General features: G+C 41.1%; 1 protein-coding gene and 1 long non-coding RNA gene across 2 annotated transcripts; one reads left to right on the top strand and one right to left on the bottom strand.

Annotated features, from left to right (window-relative positions):
* Window positions 1-753: 753 nt before the first annotated feature.
* Window positions 754-6,117, top strand: LOC311049546 (uncharacterized protein). Its single transcript, XM_084063177.1, has 10 exons — window positions 754-978; window positions 1,710-1,817; window positions 2,026-2,418; window positions 2,624-2,725; window positions 2,898-3,130; window positions 3,251-3,345; window positions 3,454-3,559; window positions 3,768-4,037; window positions 4,212-4,386; window positions 5,187-6,117. Exons 1-7 carry the CDS (start codon window positions 945-947, stop codon window positions 3,497-3,499), a joined length of 1,011 nt encoding a protein of 336 aa, XP_083919303.1. The 5' UTR covers window positions 754-944; the 3' UTR covers window positions 3,500-3,559; window positions 3,768-4,037; window positions 4,212-4,386; window positions 5,187-6,117.
* A 4,209-nt stretch (window positions 6,118-10,326) lies between these two features.
* On the bottom strand, window positions 10,327-18,100 carry LOC311049550. The gene is made up of 5 exons (XR_014601202.1): window positions 18,000-18,100; window positions 16,754-16,954; window positions 14,284-14,360; window positions 13,209-13,252; window positions 10,327-10,962 (listed from the first exon to the last, which is right to left on the bottom strand). It is a non-coding gene; the product is annotated as an uncharacterized lncRNA (long non-coding RNA).
* Window positions 18,101-18,683: the final 583 nt, after the last annotated feature.

Below are 18,683 nucleotides of genomic sequence, written 5' to 3' on the forward strand. Positions count from 1 at the left end.
TCAACAGGGGGTCCTTAGAGCTACTATAGGGGGGTCCGCCAAATCTTTGTGTGATAGGATTTTTTTTTACATTAACCACTTGAACCCTATAATTCCTTTTCTGAGGGGAACATTAGCCGAAAATAGCAGATCTACAAGCTCTCAACGCCTCGCGCTTGAGAGCTTGTAGATCGGCTATTTTTTGGCAAAGAGGCTATATGTATAGAGGGGGAAAAAGCAGACAAAGTAAACCAAAAAAGTTTAATCTGAAACACAATTTTATACAATATAGAGGGGGTCCCTGCTTCATCTCTCTCTCAGCTAGGGGGTCCTTGGCCTGAAAACGTTGAAGACCCCTGTTCTATTCGGTTCTGTACACTCTCAGAGTTTATCTCAGGATTTCAGTGTATGCAGCTATTAAAGGTATCGTGATGTGTTTTTGGGCAAGTATAAGATTCTGTATATCTGGTTTAGGGCTGTTTCTCCTTTTGTTCATTGTAATTCTGAATATGTTGCTTTCTCTTACAGATCCTTCCAACCAAACTCTCCTAAACAAACAAACAAACAAACAAACAACCCAAAAGGCACTTTTAAGAGCCACTCTCTCTCTCTCTCGCACTCTCTCTCTCTCTCTCTCTCGCCCCCCCCCCCCCCCCCCCCCCACACCTTTCTCTTAGTGTGTGTGTGTGTGTGTGTGTGTGTGTGTGTGTGTGTGTGTGTGTGTGTGTGTTTACCCTTCATTGTCTTTGTCTGTTATTTGTTGTTACCCGTCACCATGAGTGATCCAAAAGCCATGGTTACGGAACTTGAAAGGAGTTTAAATGCCGCAAAAGCGGCAGCTGTGGCCAGAAGTCTAAATGCCTTGATTCCTCCAGAGTCACAATGGAGAGCACCACCAACTCCAGCGAAGAAGGCAAAGGCACCTGGACCAACCGTAAGGTGGAAAAAGAGAGACAGCAATAGAAATGTCATCCCTGCCAGGATCAACCAGAAATCAGGGTCAGTATTGTTATACCATTAACTCATTTAGACCTGAGGCCGATTATAAAATCCACTTTAAAATTTCAAAAGCTTTTGCGATCCACCCATCTGACCACTAAACCCGGCAGCCTATCTCAGCTGCCATGTTCAGTGGTCATATGTGTGGATCGCATACATTTTCAGAGCATGTGAAGTGTCCACTTGACTTTGGGCAAGACACTGAACCCCTAACTGCTCCTGATGAGCAGATTGGTGCCTTGCTTTGCCGTCTGTGTTGATGTGTGTGAATGTAATAAACATTGAAAATCACTGTGGATATAACAACATTTAACTTGATAAGGCTTCCTTTAAAAAAGATGTCCTGAGTGCCTTGCCAATGGACAGCTAGACATTTTTTTAAATCAACCTACAGCAATCATTCCTATTTGATTGCATATTCATAGGCGACTGAACTGTCCACGTTATGGTTTGGGAAAAGTCTAATAGTCCTCATGATAATAACCAGGCTGACACTAGTGTTACAGCAAATAGGATAGTGTAGTTATATAGTTAGTTATAGTTTTTACAATTCATGCATTTAGCAGATGCTCTTAATCCAGAGCGACGTGCCATTTTTGGCTGGTTGAAGACCAATCATGCTGCGGCATTCTAGACAATTTGGAAAGGCTTAAGTGCACATGCCAGGCCAGTGAGTAAATGTTGAGGAGAGAGTAAATGTTGATGACAGTGTTTTTTTTTTCCTGTTGTAGCTGGTCCAAGTCGGAAGGCTCATCCAGGTGGTTGTGGTCAGAAACCTGTTCCTCCCAACGATTTTCCTGACACTAATGCTGAGGTCTCCTTTGCTCCAAATGCCGTTGGTGTGTATTTCATTAGTGCAAAGCAATATGTTCATGATATATTCTAATAATCTGTCAATGAGTTTGAATGTTAATTATATGTTTGTATTGCACATTTACCAGAATAAATGTGCAACTAACCTTTTCACAGCCATTATTATACTTTTTATATTGTAAATGTAAAACATAACCTAATGTTGTTTTTCAATATCCCATACTATCTTAACAGAGCGTTTCATACAAGAGCTCCAGCACTCCCTGAGCGTTGCATCGGCTGACATCGAGGAAGCACCAACCCCAGCTCCTCTCCAGGCTTCCTCCGACTGGAGTACGCGGAACCACTCTCTTTTAGAGAGATGGCGGGCAGAGAGACCCTGGCTGATTAACCGCGTTGCAGCGAGGGCACATGTAGGCACACACATGTGCCAACAGTGTGCCATCAGTCCAGCTGCTGTCTGCTGTCATGGCTGTGAACCACGGCCATTCCTGTGTGCCGAATGTGACATCAAAACGCACACAGACACTAGAAACGTGATGCACAACAGGGATGCCATGAATGCAGGGTTCTTCCAGCCTTTGCCTCCAACCACCTGCATTGTAGATGAGGCTCATTGCCGTTGTGGTAAGTTCTTGTTTGTGAGTACACCATATCATATCCTCTCTGACTCATTAATCTCATTACTTTGACCACTAAACAATGCATTTTTTTGTCCTGTCTTACGGTCATGGAATCTTTTTAACCTTTCTCACTCTTCTTTCAGTCTCTTCAAGTGGTTCCAGCAATCGTAATGTTCTATTTCCTATTGGACACAAATGATCTTTTTCAGAGTGCTTTGTACCTGTGCGGATACCTGCAAATATCTGTGGTTGTGCATCGGAGGCATTGAGGGTCAACCCAGGAAAGGCTGTTGCTGTGATCACAATGGATGGTAAGGATATTTTTTTTTTTTTAAAGCATCTTAAAAATATATTTTTACTTGGTATTTTTACTTACCCACAAGGCTTGTCATAGGTGTATTTATGAAATCAAACGTATGCCTATTGACTAATTTATGCCATGCTAGGTTTTACATTACAGTGTGCGTGTCTTTGATTTTCTAGGGCGATATGATCTCAGCATGCCTGACCTGAGTTGCGAGTCATGCCAAGCCACTTGGACTGCTGGAGTGGACGATCTCATTTGCAGTAACTGCTGGCCTGCTACACTTAATTTCGCAACAGTTTATGCCACAGATATATTTTTCTCATTTGAGAAAATGAAGATGGCTGCACCAGGACTGTCCTGCCAGGCATTTTTAAGAATGCTTGATCAGCGAACTGTTCACTTTGGCCGTGTGAGTATTTAATTTAGTTAGCCAACAGTATATATTTTTTCTTTTTGTCATGTGCATTGAATTTGTTTCTTATTTATTGCCTGCCCATTATAAACTGTTGATATCCTTATTTTGAAATAGACAGGGAAGATCTCAACAGATGCCTTCCAGAAGAGCTACTTTCAGTGGGAAGTTGTACAGTTTGAGCCACATCGCTGTCTCGCCAATATCAGAAGGTAATGATATCAGTGATGTTCTTTAAGATTTTTAATATTACATGTGGCAGTATTTTACGTGTATGAGACAACATTTGTTTTCTTGTCTTTGATTCTTTGTCATTGTAGGCCGTTAAAGGTCTTCAAAGCCAACAGCAGAACCTGGAATCCCTAAAGGTGGAATTAGCAGTGTCAGAGAGCCAGTTGGAGGATTGGGTGAAGGAGTGGGCAGAAGGTGAGGAATTGATTATTGTTAATGCACATATTATTTGCTCTCAGCTTTAAAAGTTATAAGTCAAAACTTAAAATCGAACGGGTAACCAGTGAAGACAGCTAAGATGGGGGTGATATGGTCACGTTACCTGGAGTTCACTGACATTGGGTTCCTAATCCTTGTGTCTTATACTGTGGTTTTGTACCCACCTATTTCCTCTCTTCTGCAGCACCAACAACTACTGCTGATGAGCCTGATGCCTTGGCCAATAGGATAGAGATGCTGGTGCTTGGGCTCAAAAGGAGGTCTCAGCGTCTGCATAAAGACACTGACGGAACAAAAGCTCGTGCCAGGATCCTTCGACAGATGAGGAAGGAGAAGGAGATCCTAGCTTCTGTTGTAGAACAGTACAACAGGTTGGTTCCTAGCGCAGAACACCTGAGCATGGAAACCATCATATCTGTTGATACAGCATGGCCATGGCAGCTTCATCACAGTGGTATGTACACTAGTCTGTTGACTGCTTCCAACAAATCTGACCCATAATTCCACATAATATACACACTTGCTTGTTGAGTTTGGGAGAGGCAACTTTGAGTGGTGTGTTTACAAGTGTCTAAGTGGCTAACACTGCTCATTTTCCCTGTGAATCTTTGTCATAAATGCATTCCAGATTCTGTCGATCTCAGAACAAAGAGACGGGCGTTATGACGTCATCATGGCAGGAAGGCGACTCACAGAGGAGAAGAAAATCCTGGTGACTGAGATGGAACATCACTGGAAAAGTCTTTCAGCGTATGACCATGACCTGAAGGAGCTGTCGTGCAGTTTTTCTTCTGGGCCAATGAGTATGTATTTGCAATAAATTATTTTTGTAACAACTGCTATGCATTCCATGTCTATAATTCATTATAAACATACTTCTAATATATTCTAATCTGCGTATAACACTGTATAATTATAATAATAAACACCCACAAAATAATCTTAATGCATTTTAACAGTTATCATAACACAAATAGCATTACATGATGACTTGGGGCTGATGCATATTCCACTTTTAGAGCCGAGTTTAAATCGGTTCGTTTCGGGTGTCACAACATCTCGGCAGCACCCTTCGAACCTCTGAATGACGTTGTTTGGACAGAGCCAAACCGATTTTAACTCTGCTCTAAAAGTGGAGTACGCATCGGCCCTTATAAGGTGACTTAAGGTCAAGTATTATAGGTCTCTATGATCTTGCATAGACAGTTATGACAGTATAATGGATTTTAACAAATATTATAATGCATTATAAGCGTGATTATAAAGCATTACTACTATGAGAATTAAGATGGGATTCTTAGGAAGTGTCATCATACAATGGTTTATGATTGCAGTTATGATTGCTTATAACTGTAACTATAGTTTTAGAAGCTTACTCCAATTAATTTTACATGGCCTTATACGTCATTATACAAATCTCTAATGTGTTATTGTTATTGTTATAAGGCATTATTCATGAGTGCTATACTTACAACTGTATAAGTATGTTTATAACACATTATAGGCATGGGATGCATAGCAAGTGTTACAATATTTCATGAATATAATACATACCACTGATGACTGTTACTAACACAGGTTTTGTCTTGTGTTCTACCCCAAGGCTCACCGTGGAAACTAAGTTTCGAGGGTCTGAAAGGACTGCAGTGCATAATCCTCCGTAAGCAGTGGGAAAACCGAAAAGGGATGATGCTGGCATGGGAACATTACATGCAAGTTGATGAACTGATGCAGAGAACGTCACCTTTTTGGACAACACAGATGATGCTGATGATGATGACAGTGACTCAGACATGTCTGAGGACGAATTGGAATAGGCAACCATTGCAGACCATTTCATTTGGCTCTCCTCTGGTCATGTCTATCTCGCTCTCTCTCAACCACTCCTACCTACAGGCCTTTTTTTACAGCCACACTGGACCACTTTGATGGACTACTTTCCCAATGTTGGATTACCACGATTTGTGTGGATTGTTCCCCTTTGCGGACTACTAAACTGCCCCTGGCAGGTAAATAAAACTTTCTGTCAGGTGGAGTTTGCTTTCAGGTTGCCCGACTGGGGACAGCAGGGCTGTGTTGTGTCAGATGGAGCATGGGGTAGGAGAAGGAGAGAGGAGGCCATTGACTCTGGCCCTCAGCAAGGAACACAATCCAACCATTTATGAAGAACGTATGAGGATGCAGAGAGCACGTCCCCTCTCCGCTGTTTGAGAGCGGACGCCAACGGAATCATCACAATATCTGCCTAAACACCTGAACGTGGCCAGAGCACTCTTTCTTCTGGTCTGTGGAATGTAAAATAAGAGCACTGTTTGCCTATAATGTGCTGTTCTCACTGTTGCTACACTTAAAAATATAAAATGGCAAGTGTGAACCCATAGTCATAGCTATGTATGTATTTTGCTTAAAGATTGAGGTATGACATTTGTTATCGCACAGCCCCAGAAAGTAAAAAATGAACGGTAATCAAAATGTTACGTATCATTCCATAATGACCTTTGGGAAAGTAGAACATGACCTGTCCTTGCCCGACAGGCAAATGCCTCTGACACCTTAGCGTCAACCCCTGAAATAAGATATATATTTCAAGAGCATGATATCATAGTAAACATCCATCTAAACCAGTGATATAGACGGATTTCCGCGCGACGTCATCACAGAGCAGAATGCGCAATCTGCGCATGCCTGGGGGAAAGGCGCGTTCGAAAATACAGCCCTGAGCGGCAGTGAGCGCACTGGCCAATACAAACTAATAGGCGAGTGTGCTCCGGTGCGTAATTTCCAAACGCACCCATAGGCTTACCCCCTCCTCTGCGCGGTCATATCCTCTCAATGTTTACAAACATGAAACCCGTCTATAGAACTGGAGTCCTGTGGGCCAAATGTGTAGTTTTCTTGTGGCCCTGGAACACATTCCATATACCCAAAATATATTTTGGATGGTTGGTTGTACAGGATGACAACGTTTTTTTGCTTTCCGTAACCGTTCACCAAAACTTGTTACATCAGCTTGCATGCTGACCACTGACCAGTGTTTTGTGCTATAGTACAAACGTATGTCGATTGCACAGTGTGTGCTGCAGGTAGGCCACTATATGACCATAATGGACATGGTTACATCCTGACTGCTTCATACATTTACGCATTTGATGTTTGAGAGGATAATGTCTGTGCCAGACCTTTTTAGTGCACAGGCTTAGAATTTGAGAAAATGGGAAGTATGCATTTGAATGTGTTCTGTGTGCGGGTCCCTTTGTGTCTTTGTGAGAACAGTAGCGGGGGCAGGTGAAATGCTTCTGAAGTGTTTGTATGTTTGTATGAATGGGTGAAGTGGTCCCTTTTCCTGTTAATACTTTTAACAGTACAGGCAGTACAGTACGTTTATGCTAATGTAATGACAAAAAAATAAAATAAAAAGGCCCAGGGGCTTCTTTTCCATTGTGCGAATGTGATCTGTGTTTTGCAGGGTACATGTTTGTATATATTGTATACTGTTTATTATTGATGGTACTTCTGGACCATATGAAGGTGTGATTCACACGGAAATGCTGTCTGATATATAGTTCTCTGCACCTTAATAAAAGGCAGTTAAACCTTCCTTGTTATTCCATTGCCTCCTCCTTATATTGGTCCTTCTGGAATGTATTCATCTCTATTGCTGTATCTGACAGTCCTTGTTGTGTATCTGTCATCTTGTAACTGCTGGCTGACTGTGCTGCCTCTGGGCAACTGACGTAATGATGTAACTGATGTAATGTGCCAATAACACTGATTCTGATTAAAAGATAGTTAAAGCTACTTATAGAACACCAGGAAATGCCTTCGTGTATTGTTTGTATTCTATGCAAGTAATACATTTTTCAGTAAATGTCCGTTGAATGTTCTTATGAAGCATTTTGTTCACAGAACATTTTTGTTCATACAAAACCGCAAGTCATGCTTTCATTCCCACTAGCTGAAGGACAAAATGTGTGGACATTCAAGGTGGAGAGTTGGGACATTTCTGGAGCACAATAAACATATTTTATGTGAATCATTGTAGACCAGCCTATTACCACATGATGCCAAAATATTACATTTAAAGGTGATTACTGGCTTTAGCTTGCAGTGGGAATATACTACAACAATACATTCCATGAATCTGTAATAGTACAGTGTAATAGTATAGTAGCACTCATAAGCAGATTATAATGCATTATAACTATGCTTATAAGACAGGGGTCTTATAAAGGGGCCCGGGACCCCTAGTGTGTCCTCAGAGTTACTCCAGGGGGTCCGGCAAATCTTTGTGATAGGATCTTTTTTTTTTACATTAATAACCTGAACCCTAGCATCTCTATTCTTATGAACATTAGCTGAAAATAGCAGATCTACATGCTCACAACGCCTCACGCTGCAAGGCGTTGTGAGCTTGTAGATCGGCTATTTTCGGCAAAGTGGTTTGGTGTCGAGGGCAAAAGAAGCAAATCAAGTACCAAGTATTGAATGTTTAAGTGGTTAAATGTATGAAATGAACCAAAAATATTAATTTACACAGCACTGATGATAGTCAATGAAGCTATCTATGAAATCTATGAAAACGTTTAATCTGCAACACAATTGTATGCAATGTATGGAGGTCCCTGCTTCATCTCTCTCTCAGCTAGGGGGTCCTTGGGATGAAAACGTTGAAGACCCCTGTTATAAGACATTATGCATAGCAAGTGTTACCAAGGTGGGTGTATATGAAAGTAATGAGTATCAGAAAGCTGGCCACATGGGGCCTGGGAATGTCAAAATACAGCTCTGTGTCAAACATGACACCAAGGTTAGTGTAATAGTGTAATAGTGTAGTAGTGTAATAGTGTAATAGACTAATAAAGTAATAGAGGGTATGGGGTGCGTGCTGGCTTAGCGGTCCAGGTGCATACCACATAGGCTCTGATGCCTGGCAGCGTGTCGCGGGTTGGAGTCCCGATCCTGGCGGCCTTTGCTGTGTGTCGCCCCCCATCTCTCTCCCCATTTCCTGTCAGCCTATACTGTCCTATCAATAAAGGCATAAAAGCCCAAAAACAAATAATTTTTAAAAAAGTAATAAAGGGTAGGCATCATATGCCACTCATCTACACTGAGTGCCAAAACATAAAGCATCATGAAGCATTGGAGTTTGGAAGAGCTCATTGGGAAACTCCTACTGACGCTGTATTTTGCCACTCAATAGACGTTCATGCATAACTTCCAGGTACAATGATGTCACAAGCATACCCTTGACCTGCACCTTAACCCTTAACCTCAGTAAGACTATGCCTAAACCTTACCATAACCCTAACCTCAGTACAACTAGGCCTGCCAAGGAGCCAATCAAGACACAGGTGAGGCGGGTCTATCCTATAACGTTGATGGGATCCATAATAACACATAGGACTGTGCCTGAAATAACCGATTCACACAAGCTCAAATGAGTAGCATCGGCAACCCGTTGTGATCTTGTAGATCGTCTATTGCCCTTTGAACAATGTTCAAAGGGCACCTGTGATGAGCAGGAACAACCCATAATATTTACAATGAAATATGTTTCTATGTAGGGCAAGGCCTTTCAAATTATGGATTTGCTGTTGACCTATGACAAAGTTTAATGTCCATCTCCTTCCAAGCTATGAGTCTAACAGTCATACATTCTCAGACCATTTCAGAGCCATCCTAGATAAAATCAGTCAAACAGATGTTTCAGGAATTATTTAGTAACCAAATGTGTTTGAGATATTGATGTGTGCCTTACTTACATAGTCATCCATTACAATTAGGAAAACTACATGTTGGAGCTGATACGTAGTTTAGGGTTAGGTTAGGGTTACCTAAGCCTAAGCCTCATTCCCCTGGCTAGCATGATGCAACTCCTTGCAACCAAACGGTTTCATGCAACTACTTGCAACTGCTCGCAACCATTATCCCCAATGGCAGTTCCAAGGAGTTGCATTGGTGTGACATGTCCATAAAACTGTTTAGTTGCAAGGAGTTGCATCGCAAATCATTGGTGTGGTTTGGGCTTTAAAATGACAATCATTTTACCTTTTATCAAAAAGGTCCGAACACCTCTCAGTCTGTTCCTTGTTTGTTTGTGGGCTATGATGCAAAACAAATCTGTCAAACAGGTCATTCTCTGTAACACTTGTTGAGGCATCTTCCTCTTCTCCAGGCTTCAAATCCTGGATCCCATTCAGTTTATTGTCTACACGTTAACCCCTCAGGAATATAGAAATAACATTGATTTTCATGCATGGCTAGCAGTCTACACACAAAAGAGGGTATGAGGAGTCAGTAGGAGTGAGGAGTTAGGAGGATTTTCCAAACAAGCGCTTCCAAACTCCAGCTTCATGATGCTTTGTTTTGCCACAGTCTAGATGAGTGGCATATGATGCATAGCCTCTTATAGATAACTATCATCATTGTCTGAACCATTAAGTTATTGGGTGTATGGCTTTAAATTCTCATTGTTTCCATGGTTGGCAAATGATGTATTATCAAAAGTGTGTATCTCCTTGCATCACCTTCATTTCATTTTGTAAAACATATGTTTTCTTGGATAATGAGTCTGAATAAACAACTGTCCATACAGTTGTATAGTCTATCTGCAGCTGACACTGTATTGCCTACATACAGTATCTGGCTCATATCCAGTATATCTAGGATACATTCATTCATTGACAAAAGACAGTTAATATCACTGTTGATTGGTATAGATTGACATCTTGGAAGAAACAACATTCAAAGTGCAAAAGGCTTTTAATGACACCAAAGAAAGAAACAAAGAAAACATATTGCACAGAACAAAATAGGCAGTGGAAGAACTCACGTTTCACTTAAGTAAAAGAATCAATACAGCAATGTAGAAATATACTCTGTTAAATGTGACTTGAGTAATAGTGCAAAAGCATTGGCATGTATTCCAAAGTATTCCAAAACTAAAAGTGCTCATCTTGCAGAATGTCCCATTTCAAGTTTCCAAATGTAATATGAAAATAGCAGATCTACAAGACAGATCACAATGTGTCGCATCGCAACCCATTGTGAGCTTGTAGATCGACTATTTTCAAATGGCCGAAATAAGGCTGAAGTGGTTAATGTATGTTTTCTAATAATAAACAAAATCTCCAAAATAAATATTAACACAAAGTAAAAGTACAATATTGTCCTCTGAGATGTAGTGGTTTCAAAGTATGGCGTAGATGCTGGTTTTCCACCTCTGTCCAATCGGGTGAGACGAAGGCGGATACGGGGAGGGTTATCAGCTGGCAGCCATACTTTCATCGGACCGTACCCTTTAGGCGTGAGGTTACTGGTTGGCCCTGTCCTCTGGAAACTTCTTGGCTGGTTCCCATGTGTCTTCCCAGATTTTGTCACTGTAAAGTATAAATACATTATTTAGAGAAATTCATTTATCCCATGGGTCTTCAAAAGGGGCACTGGGACACCTTTTATTTTTAAATTAACCACCTGAAACATTCTAAGAGAAGATCTACAACCTCACAATGCCTCGCACTGAGACGTGACGTGAGTTTGTAGATTATCAATTTTTGGTGACGAGATTTGGTGTCGAGGGGAAAAAGTGTTTGCATCAGTATCATGCAGCCCTAATGCACATGTATGTCTATTGCCTAATGCCTACATGTAAAAAAGATAAGACAAGAAGCATAGCGGCCAACATTCCACTTCTGGTAATTTCATTATTTTGATTTTGACTGATGTGAATTTAGATTAGTTCCTCATAAAACAATTTACTCTAGTACTGGTGACAGACAGTCCATATCTGAAGTCTGAAAGAGAAGTCATTAACAACATTAGTCGACTAACAGTCATTAATTACTAGAATCCAACAATGTGAATTTTGTAACCTTCCTGTACATTCAAGCTGTACAAGCAAATTACACAGAAGCTTCCAATTCAACTGCTGAGGCCGGTGGACTGCAGCTGCCAATCAAGCCCATACGCTGAGCTAGAGCTTTAATCGGGCCTAAATATGTGAGCCCAGCCCAACCCAGCCCGACAGAAACGATACATAATTGACAATTGGAGCCCAACACAGCCCGAAGCCTGACATTCTAAAGAAGTATAATTGTTGCATGCAGCCTTATATTTTTGTCATTACATATTGGTGATTCGAAGAACAGAGTCATTCTACCCTTTTCCAACTGTCTTTATATATAAACAAAAACCCAGCTTGTAGCAAGCACCGTCCTAATTAAGGAACAATAAACATCGGAGCCTCGCTGGAGAACACGGCTGACGGCCGCCGCTAAATCAGGCAACAGGTGTACAGGCTATTATAGCTACAAAGTTCACACGTCTATAATATTATTAGGATATACAAAAGTGACCGTGGATGGTTTCAACAATGTCCTCCGCTCCACTTGGGCACTGCATGCATGCAGACGCCACAGCGGCCACCGCCACATACACACACGCTCAACTGTTGCGCCACAGCACACACAGTCACACATGCTCAACTGTATCAAGTAGCTCATAACTCACAGCCACAGTTATGAGCGCAGCTTACATAGTCACAGAGACATCATGATACCGCGCTGCGCTTGCCTGCCTGATAAAAACAAGACCAGGAGACCTGGTTCTGCCAGACCTAAGCCGGACTTCACATAAGGTGCTTTTCGTTAGTGAGGGAGACGAAAGTCTCCCTCAAGACGAAAGTGAAGTCTCCCTCACTTTCGTCTTTCCGTCTTTCGCCTTTCATCTCAGAGAAATCAAGGTGCTTTTCCTTGACGTTAGGGAGGTAGACCAAATCAACATCAACATCAGTCAAGGAGGTACCCTGTTCTATCTCTCTTTTCCTCTTCCTCTTAATGGACTCCATCGGCAAGGTTTGCTAAATGAATCGAACTTTGTTCGATATACTGATAGGGGGAACCCTAATTTATGGATAATAAAATGTAATTGATCGATATTTCAGGATATTTGACATTGAAGGTCTAATTGAAATATTTGTCTTACGTTTTATATATACCATCTGTATTTATACTTGTAACATAATAGTGATGTCATGAGTAGTCTGTGCCTATTTATTCATGCAGATGAAACCTAACCACAACCCGACAAAGAAACCTAACCACAACCAGACATACCATGTAGTCTGTGCCTATTTATTCATGCAGAAGAAACATAACCACAACCAGACATACCATGTATGGACAAAATGGTGACAAAGGCTCGTGTAGGCCATACCTTTCAGATCTGGCAAAAAGTGACCCAACCCAATGCCCGACAAATACGTGACCAATTGGGCCCGGCCCAGCCCTCGCCGCGCAGACCCGTCGGCCTCGGGCTGAGATCTTAAGCTCTACGCTGAACAGCACACAGCTGCACACAGCAGAGAGTGAGGGAGAGAGATAAAAGCACCTGGAAGTTAGGTCGTCAGCTTTTCATTTTGCCTACTTTAACTGGACACGTTGTACCAGCGTACTTTGATGTGAAAATGTGGGCCATCGGCAGGTCTGCAACACCACACAGATGAGGTGTAACCTTCCTAAATAGTAAGGCAAATTTGAGAGGGAAGAAAGAATTGTGGGATCAACCAGAAACAACTGCCTCTGGTAGGGCAAATAGTGTCAATTGAATAATATCAAAAATGTCTTACCATGCAGGACAAGGCGCCCAATGCACCAACACTTCTTTGTTGCCCTAAAAAAACACACACACACACACACACACACACACACACACACACACACACACACACACACACACACACACACACACACACACACACACACACACACACACACACACACACACACACACACACACACAGTATAAGAAATCACTGGGTAAGGTATACCATTATTTTTAGTACCTTTGCTTGTCTCAGTCATGATCAGCCTTAAGACAAATATACAAATTAACATGGTTCTGTGGGGCCGACAGCCAAGTGGTTATGGGAAATACTACCGCCTGACACTGAGTCCCCAGGTTGATTCCTGGGCAGGTCAGACCTTTGCTCCAATACTCTCCCTGCTTCCTTTATCTATACACTGTGAGACTATTAGCCTTGGACGATGTCTATTAAATCGCCATCTGCACATCAAACCATTGTGATGTGCGATAGCATCAGGACTTTTTGGAGTCTAGAGCGGGTACAGAAACGGCCTCTCTTTGTGTAGAACTGGTTTGTGCAAATTACTGGTTAAAGTAGTCTGAACAGGATCTGAGCACTGAGCAGTAAAATGACCTCACAGTTCCTCACACTATTGAAAAGCAGAAAGCCTGGTGACGTGAAGTTAACTTACTGGAACAGTGGGTTGTTTTAATAAACCCTTGTAGGAACCCTGACCCCCTGACTGATTTGTCACATTTTTAGTGGCCACAACCCATAAATGCTCATCCCATAATTGCATCTTCACTACAAATGGGGAACCATTTAAATAGTAAATAAACATGCGTCCCAACGGTATAACAGTTATTGCCAAGAACCTTTGTTACAATAGAGCAATAATCGACCAAACAGAAATGTCCCCTATGTGTGTGTATGTAGCCTGTGTGTGTGTGTGTGTGTGTGTGTGTGTGTGTGTGTGTGTGTGTGTGTGTGTGTGTGTGTGTGTGTGTGTGTGTGTGTGTGTGTGTGTGTGTGTGTGTGTGTGTGTGTGTGTGTGTGTGTGTGTAGAGAGAGAGAGAGAGAGACACACACAGACAGATAGGGTTCTATATTTTTTTACCTCATTTGTCCTTCTCCCTGTTATCTCCTTATATGGGTAGACCTGGGACCTTTTCATCTGGGAACATTTCTTGTAAACTTGAAGGATGAAAAGACAAGTTCATTAAGCCATGATGCTTTGTAAATGTCAGCAGTATTTTACATCTATCTATACATTTTCTGAATCTCTATGCATCTGTGTTTATGCCCATAGCCAATCAGAGAGGGGCTGTTTATGCCCATAGCCCATCAGAGGGGAAAAGGGTGGTGTCTCCTAGCCTGGTATCCAGCCTGCTTCGCTACGTTCGGCGGACTTTTTTTTCTCTCTTCGCTTCTCAGTCTGGAACGCACCCCATTGACTCGTTTTGCAGAACTACACTGGAACTACATATGTTACGTTAGGCAACGTCGTTGCTGATTGGATGTTGTTCAAACGAATGACGAATCACAACGATCCCACTGTTTTTTTTGTCCCGCCCCGCACCACAGACCAATCAGAAGCCACGGCACGACTCGAAACGTTTGTCATGTCCCGCCTCCCTTGGAGATAGGAGGCATTCCAGACTGATAAGCGGAGAGAGAGAAAAAAGTCCGCCGAACGTAGCGAATCAGGCTGGATCCCAGGCTAGGTGTCTCCATGATTGGTCAAGCCTTCACGTGACATCATAATGTCTTACTATAAAACAATGACAATGTGGGGTAATGCTGTTAAGTTGTACAACTATGCCAGAGTCACAACAAGCAGCACAAGATAAACGCCTAGCTGTGGACAAAAATTGGGCAAATTAGCCAAATCTATGTGTCTTTAGTGATGCTGTAGTGATTGGGTGTAAAGGGAACAAGTACAAATCCATGGGGGACTCCAGTCAACAAAGTATATAGGGTTTAAGTGCCTAACCACTTAAAACCTATACTTAGTTGATTCCAAAGTGCTCTATACTAGGCCCCCTCCTGTTGCCACTCTACACTACAAATCTTCGCTGACAATAATTATAGTTTGGCTAATTTCAATGAATGTACACAACCCATTCAGACCGGGATAACCTATATGTTCTCTGGGAACACGTCTAAGTCATTCATTTCTGAAACTCTTAAAAGCCTCATTTATACTACAACATATGACATACTTGGATGCAGAAAATACCAGATCTGCAAGCTCACAAAAACAAATAAAATAAAAACATTTAAAAGCCAATGTGGATGACACTAACACATTCATTTATATTCACATAAAAACAAACATTTAACACAGAATAGCAATATACAGGACAGCCAAGTATATAAGTCCAGCAACTTGTCCTTTGCAGAAATATGCAGAATATGATTCAGCTATTGTGGCATGTGTCAGTAGAGGTTAAGAGATGGAGTACAGAGGACTGGTGAACAGCTTTGTCAGGTGGTGCAAACAGAACCACCTGTTACTAAAATTGCCAAATAAAGCAGATGGTGGTGCATTTTAGGAAGATGGTGGCTCCCCCATTGTCTCCCATTTCCATCGAGGGAGATGTGGAGGTAGTCCAGAGCATCTGGGCATGCAATTGGACAATAAACTTGACTGTACTGGGAACACAGATGTCCTATACAAGAAGGGCGGGGGGCAGATTTACTTCCTGAGGTGGCTCAGCTCCTTTGGTGTGTAGGACTCTGCTGAACATGTTCTATCAATCAGTAGTGGCCAGCGCAGTACTGTATGCGGCGGTATGTTGGAGGGGTAGTATCAAGGAAGGCGACAGCAGGAGGCTGAATCAAGCTGGTTCTGTCCTCGGTACCACTTTGGATACTGTGGCCATCATGGACAATCCCTCTCCTTCCCTACTACTGTGGCAGGGCAGAAAAGCTCCTTCAGCAACAGACTGTTACATGTAACAGTCAGTCCCAAGTTGCAAGAAGGAGCGCTATAGGAGATATTTTCTGCCTGCAGCAATAAGACTGTACAAGTCCTCATCTGGTTGGCTTGATCAGGCTGATTAGGATGGGGGATGTGGGATGCAAGCCATCGGACTCTTGAGTAGTGTTTGGTCTGTCTTCTTAATATTGTAGGTTGACGATGCTTAGATGCATATTTATTTATTATTCATTTTTTTTGTTTCATCTAATGTGTTTTTATTGATGTCTCTATGAGAGCTGCCTTTCCCCTCGGGGAAGAATAAAGTACCTACCTACCTAGCTAAGACCATGTAATAAGCTGACAGCTGGGGGGGGGGGACACTATAAAGGCCACTGCACACAGGATGCGATTATTCACATGGAAAAAAGGCACCCTGTCTGAGCCAACCTAAAAATACTGTATTGAGTCCATAAATTAACATACCTTGAAGTTGGTTGATATTTCTATATTATAAATTGTTTATATGATTGGTCTTATGTAATATTCTAATATTTTGAGATTTATTCATGAGCTGTATTGATATAATAATCATCAAGGTAAAAATATATATTTTCTTACAACTTTTACATGTTTTTTAGAAGGATCTACGTATAGTTTTACTTACTGCACATATTGTCCACTTGGCGAGACACATTCTTGTCTTTAACAATTCTTTTGGCCCACTCTGGGCCATACTTGAGTACTTTGGCAGCCACTGCTGGTTTTGATTGGAGAGAATAACATGTCCCACAGGACATCCTCCTGGCCTCCATATTGGCTTGGCATTTGGGACATGTCTTTTTCTTCGGTCGTGTCATTTTTGGAACTGTTGAGACAAATAAAATAACCAGAATTTTACACAATGTATTTATTCATAATAATTGTAAGAATGTACAGAAGGAACCAAATACACTCTTCTGGCTGTGGCACCGTAAATGTTTAATGTCAAGGACCCCAAATTATATTAATTTGCTATTCAGAAATAGCAGATCGTCAAGCTCACAACATGTTGCATAGCAATGTGTTGTGAGCTTTTAGATCAGCTATTTAAGATAAAACCCTACAATAAAATTGGGTAAAGTGTTAATTCTCATTAAGTTAAAAACTTTTAATCCCTATCTAGATTGGATTTTGGGTAGTTCAAAACCAAAAAACAGGATTGGGAGCACTCTGATATCTGATGAGATCAGGAAAAACTACTCAAATCTGGATCAAAACAAAAAACAGGATTGGGATCAGTTTGATTAGAAAATAATAATAAATAAAATTAAAATAAATGCTGTTATTTGATTTGCTCATATAGCGTGCAACACCTACAGTACCATCAGCTCCCAGTACTTAACAGGTTGCAGAACAATGGCTGCACAAAACAAAACACTTTGTATGACAATGGGACTAAACTTGAAAGCAGGGTGTGTAGAACCAGTGGTGGATAAAGTACTCAAATGTTTTAATTAAAAACATATGTAAGTGAGAGTCTGGCATTCAAAACCTTTACAACTATTTTCAGAATGATGTAGCTTTCAAGTTTCTATCTATTTTCTTCACCAGGTTGACAAAAGCTACATCAATACATCTTCAACAGCACACCAAATGAGTTGAGTACAGTTGGTATTCATAGAGAATTATCCACGTGCATCCATTTGTAGCATTTACATTTCTGTGTTTCATTCAATCACTCAGAGTCAAATAGAAGTGTAGCTACTTATTTTGTAAGAGAGCTTTAATAAAGAATAACTTAGTAGAATAGAGTGCTACATTTGTTTAGTTTGTCCAACACTGAACACACATTATTCCAATTTCTGTCATGTATTTGCTGTGAGTTAAAGATGTGTGGTTGTGTTATTGTGTTTTAAGTTGTTGGTACTCACTGGAACAAGGTGATGAATGACAAAGAAAGAAACCTGTAAAGGGGGGAGGGAAATGAAGATATAAATGCATAATACTTAAGATCAAATATTCCAGTGGCCACCAAATGGACCCTTACAGTTCTGTAACTAAACAATATAAGCACTGATATTCAGGATCTCTTGGTCTTTATTGATTGATTGATTGATTGATTGATTGATGTACTTTATTTAGTAAGACATGAGAACAGTACATGGCAGTACATAACAGTACATGGAAGTACAAATTCGCAATACAAGGTCTACTAAACTGGATAGCTCAGTTAAGCACGTAGCTTGTTTATAAACAAACTTAGCACAGGGTATATGAAAAATGGCCAAACCCTTAAACCACAAGAAAGCACTATGGCTCAATAGGATCCTTTTGTATTCTATTCATAATAAAACATCCATTTGTACACTCAGAATGGGAAACACAAACAATGATTACATTTCGTTTTGCCTTTAGTGTTGTGCAAACAAACATGGCATATAGAATACATAACTAAACACAAATGAAGAGGGACACACACAAATAGCCGAGCTCATGTTGTTGTGTTTGTTTGTTATGGCTTGTTAGCTTAGGGATATGTCCACTGTAAAACAGTTTTAAACTTATACAGACCAACCAACTTGCTACTGTACACACCCTAACATGTTAGCAACAAC

This window comes from Gymnoscopelus microlampas (genome assembly GCF_963454915.1).
Source record: "Gymnoscopelus microlampas genome assembly, chromosome: 7".
NCBI lineage: Eukaryota > Metazoa > Chordata > Actinopteri > Myctophiformes > Myctophidae > Gymnoscopelus > Gymnoscopelus microlampas.

What these genes read in the sequence shown, in the direction of transcription:
- LOC311049546 (XM_084063177.1), top strand. Translation starts at nt 945, where the DNA reads ATGTCATCCCTGCCAGGATCAACCAGAAATCAGG. An exon ending in TGAGGCTCATTGCCGTTGTG is followed by an intron (nt 2,419 to 2,623) that starts GTAAGTTCTTGT and finishes GATCTTTTTCAG; the next exon opens with AGTGCTTTGTACCTGTGCGG. An exon ending in TGTCTCGCCAATATCAGAAG is followed by an intron (nt 3,346 to 3,453) that starts GTAATGATATCA and finishes TTGTCATTGTAG; the next exon opens with GCCGTTAAAGGTCTTCAAAG.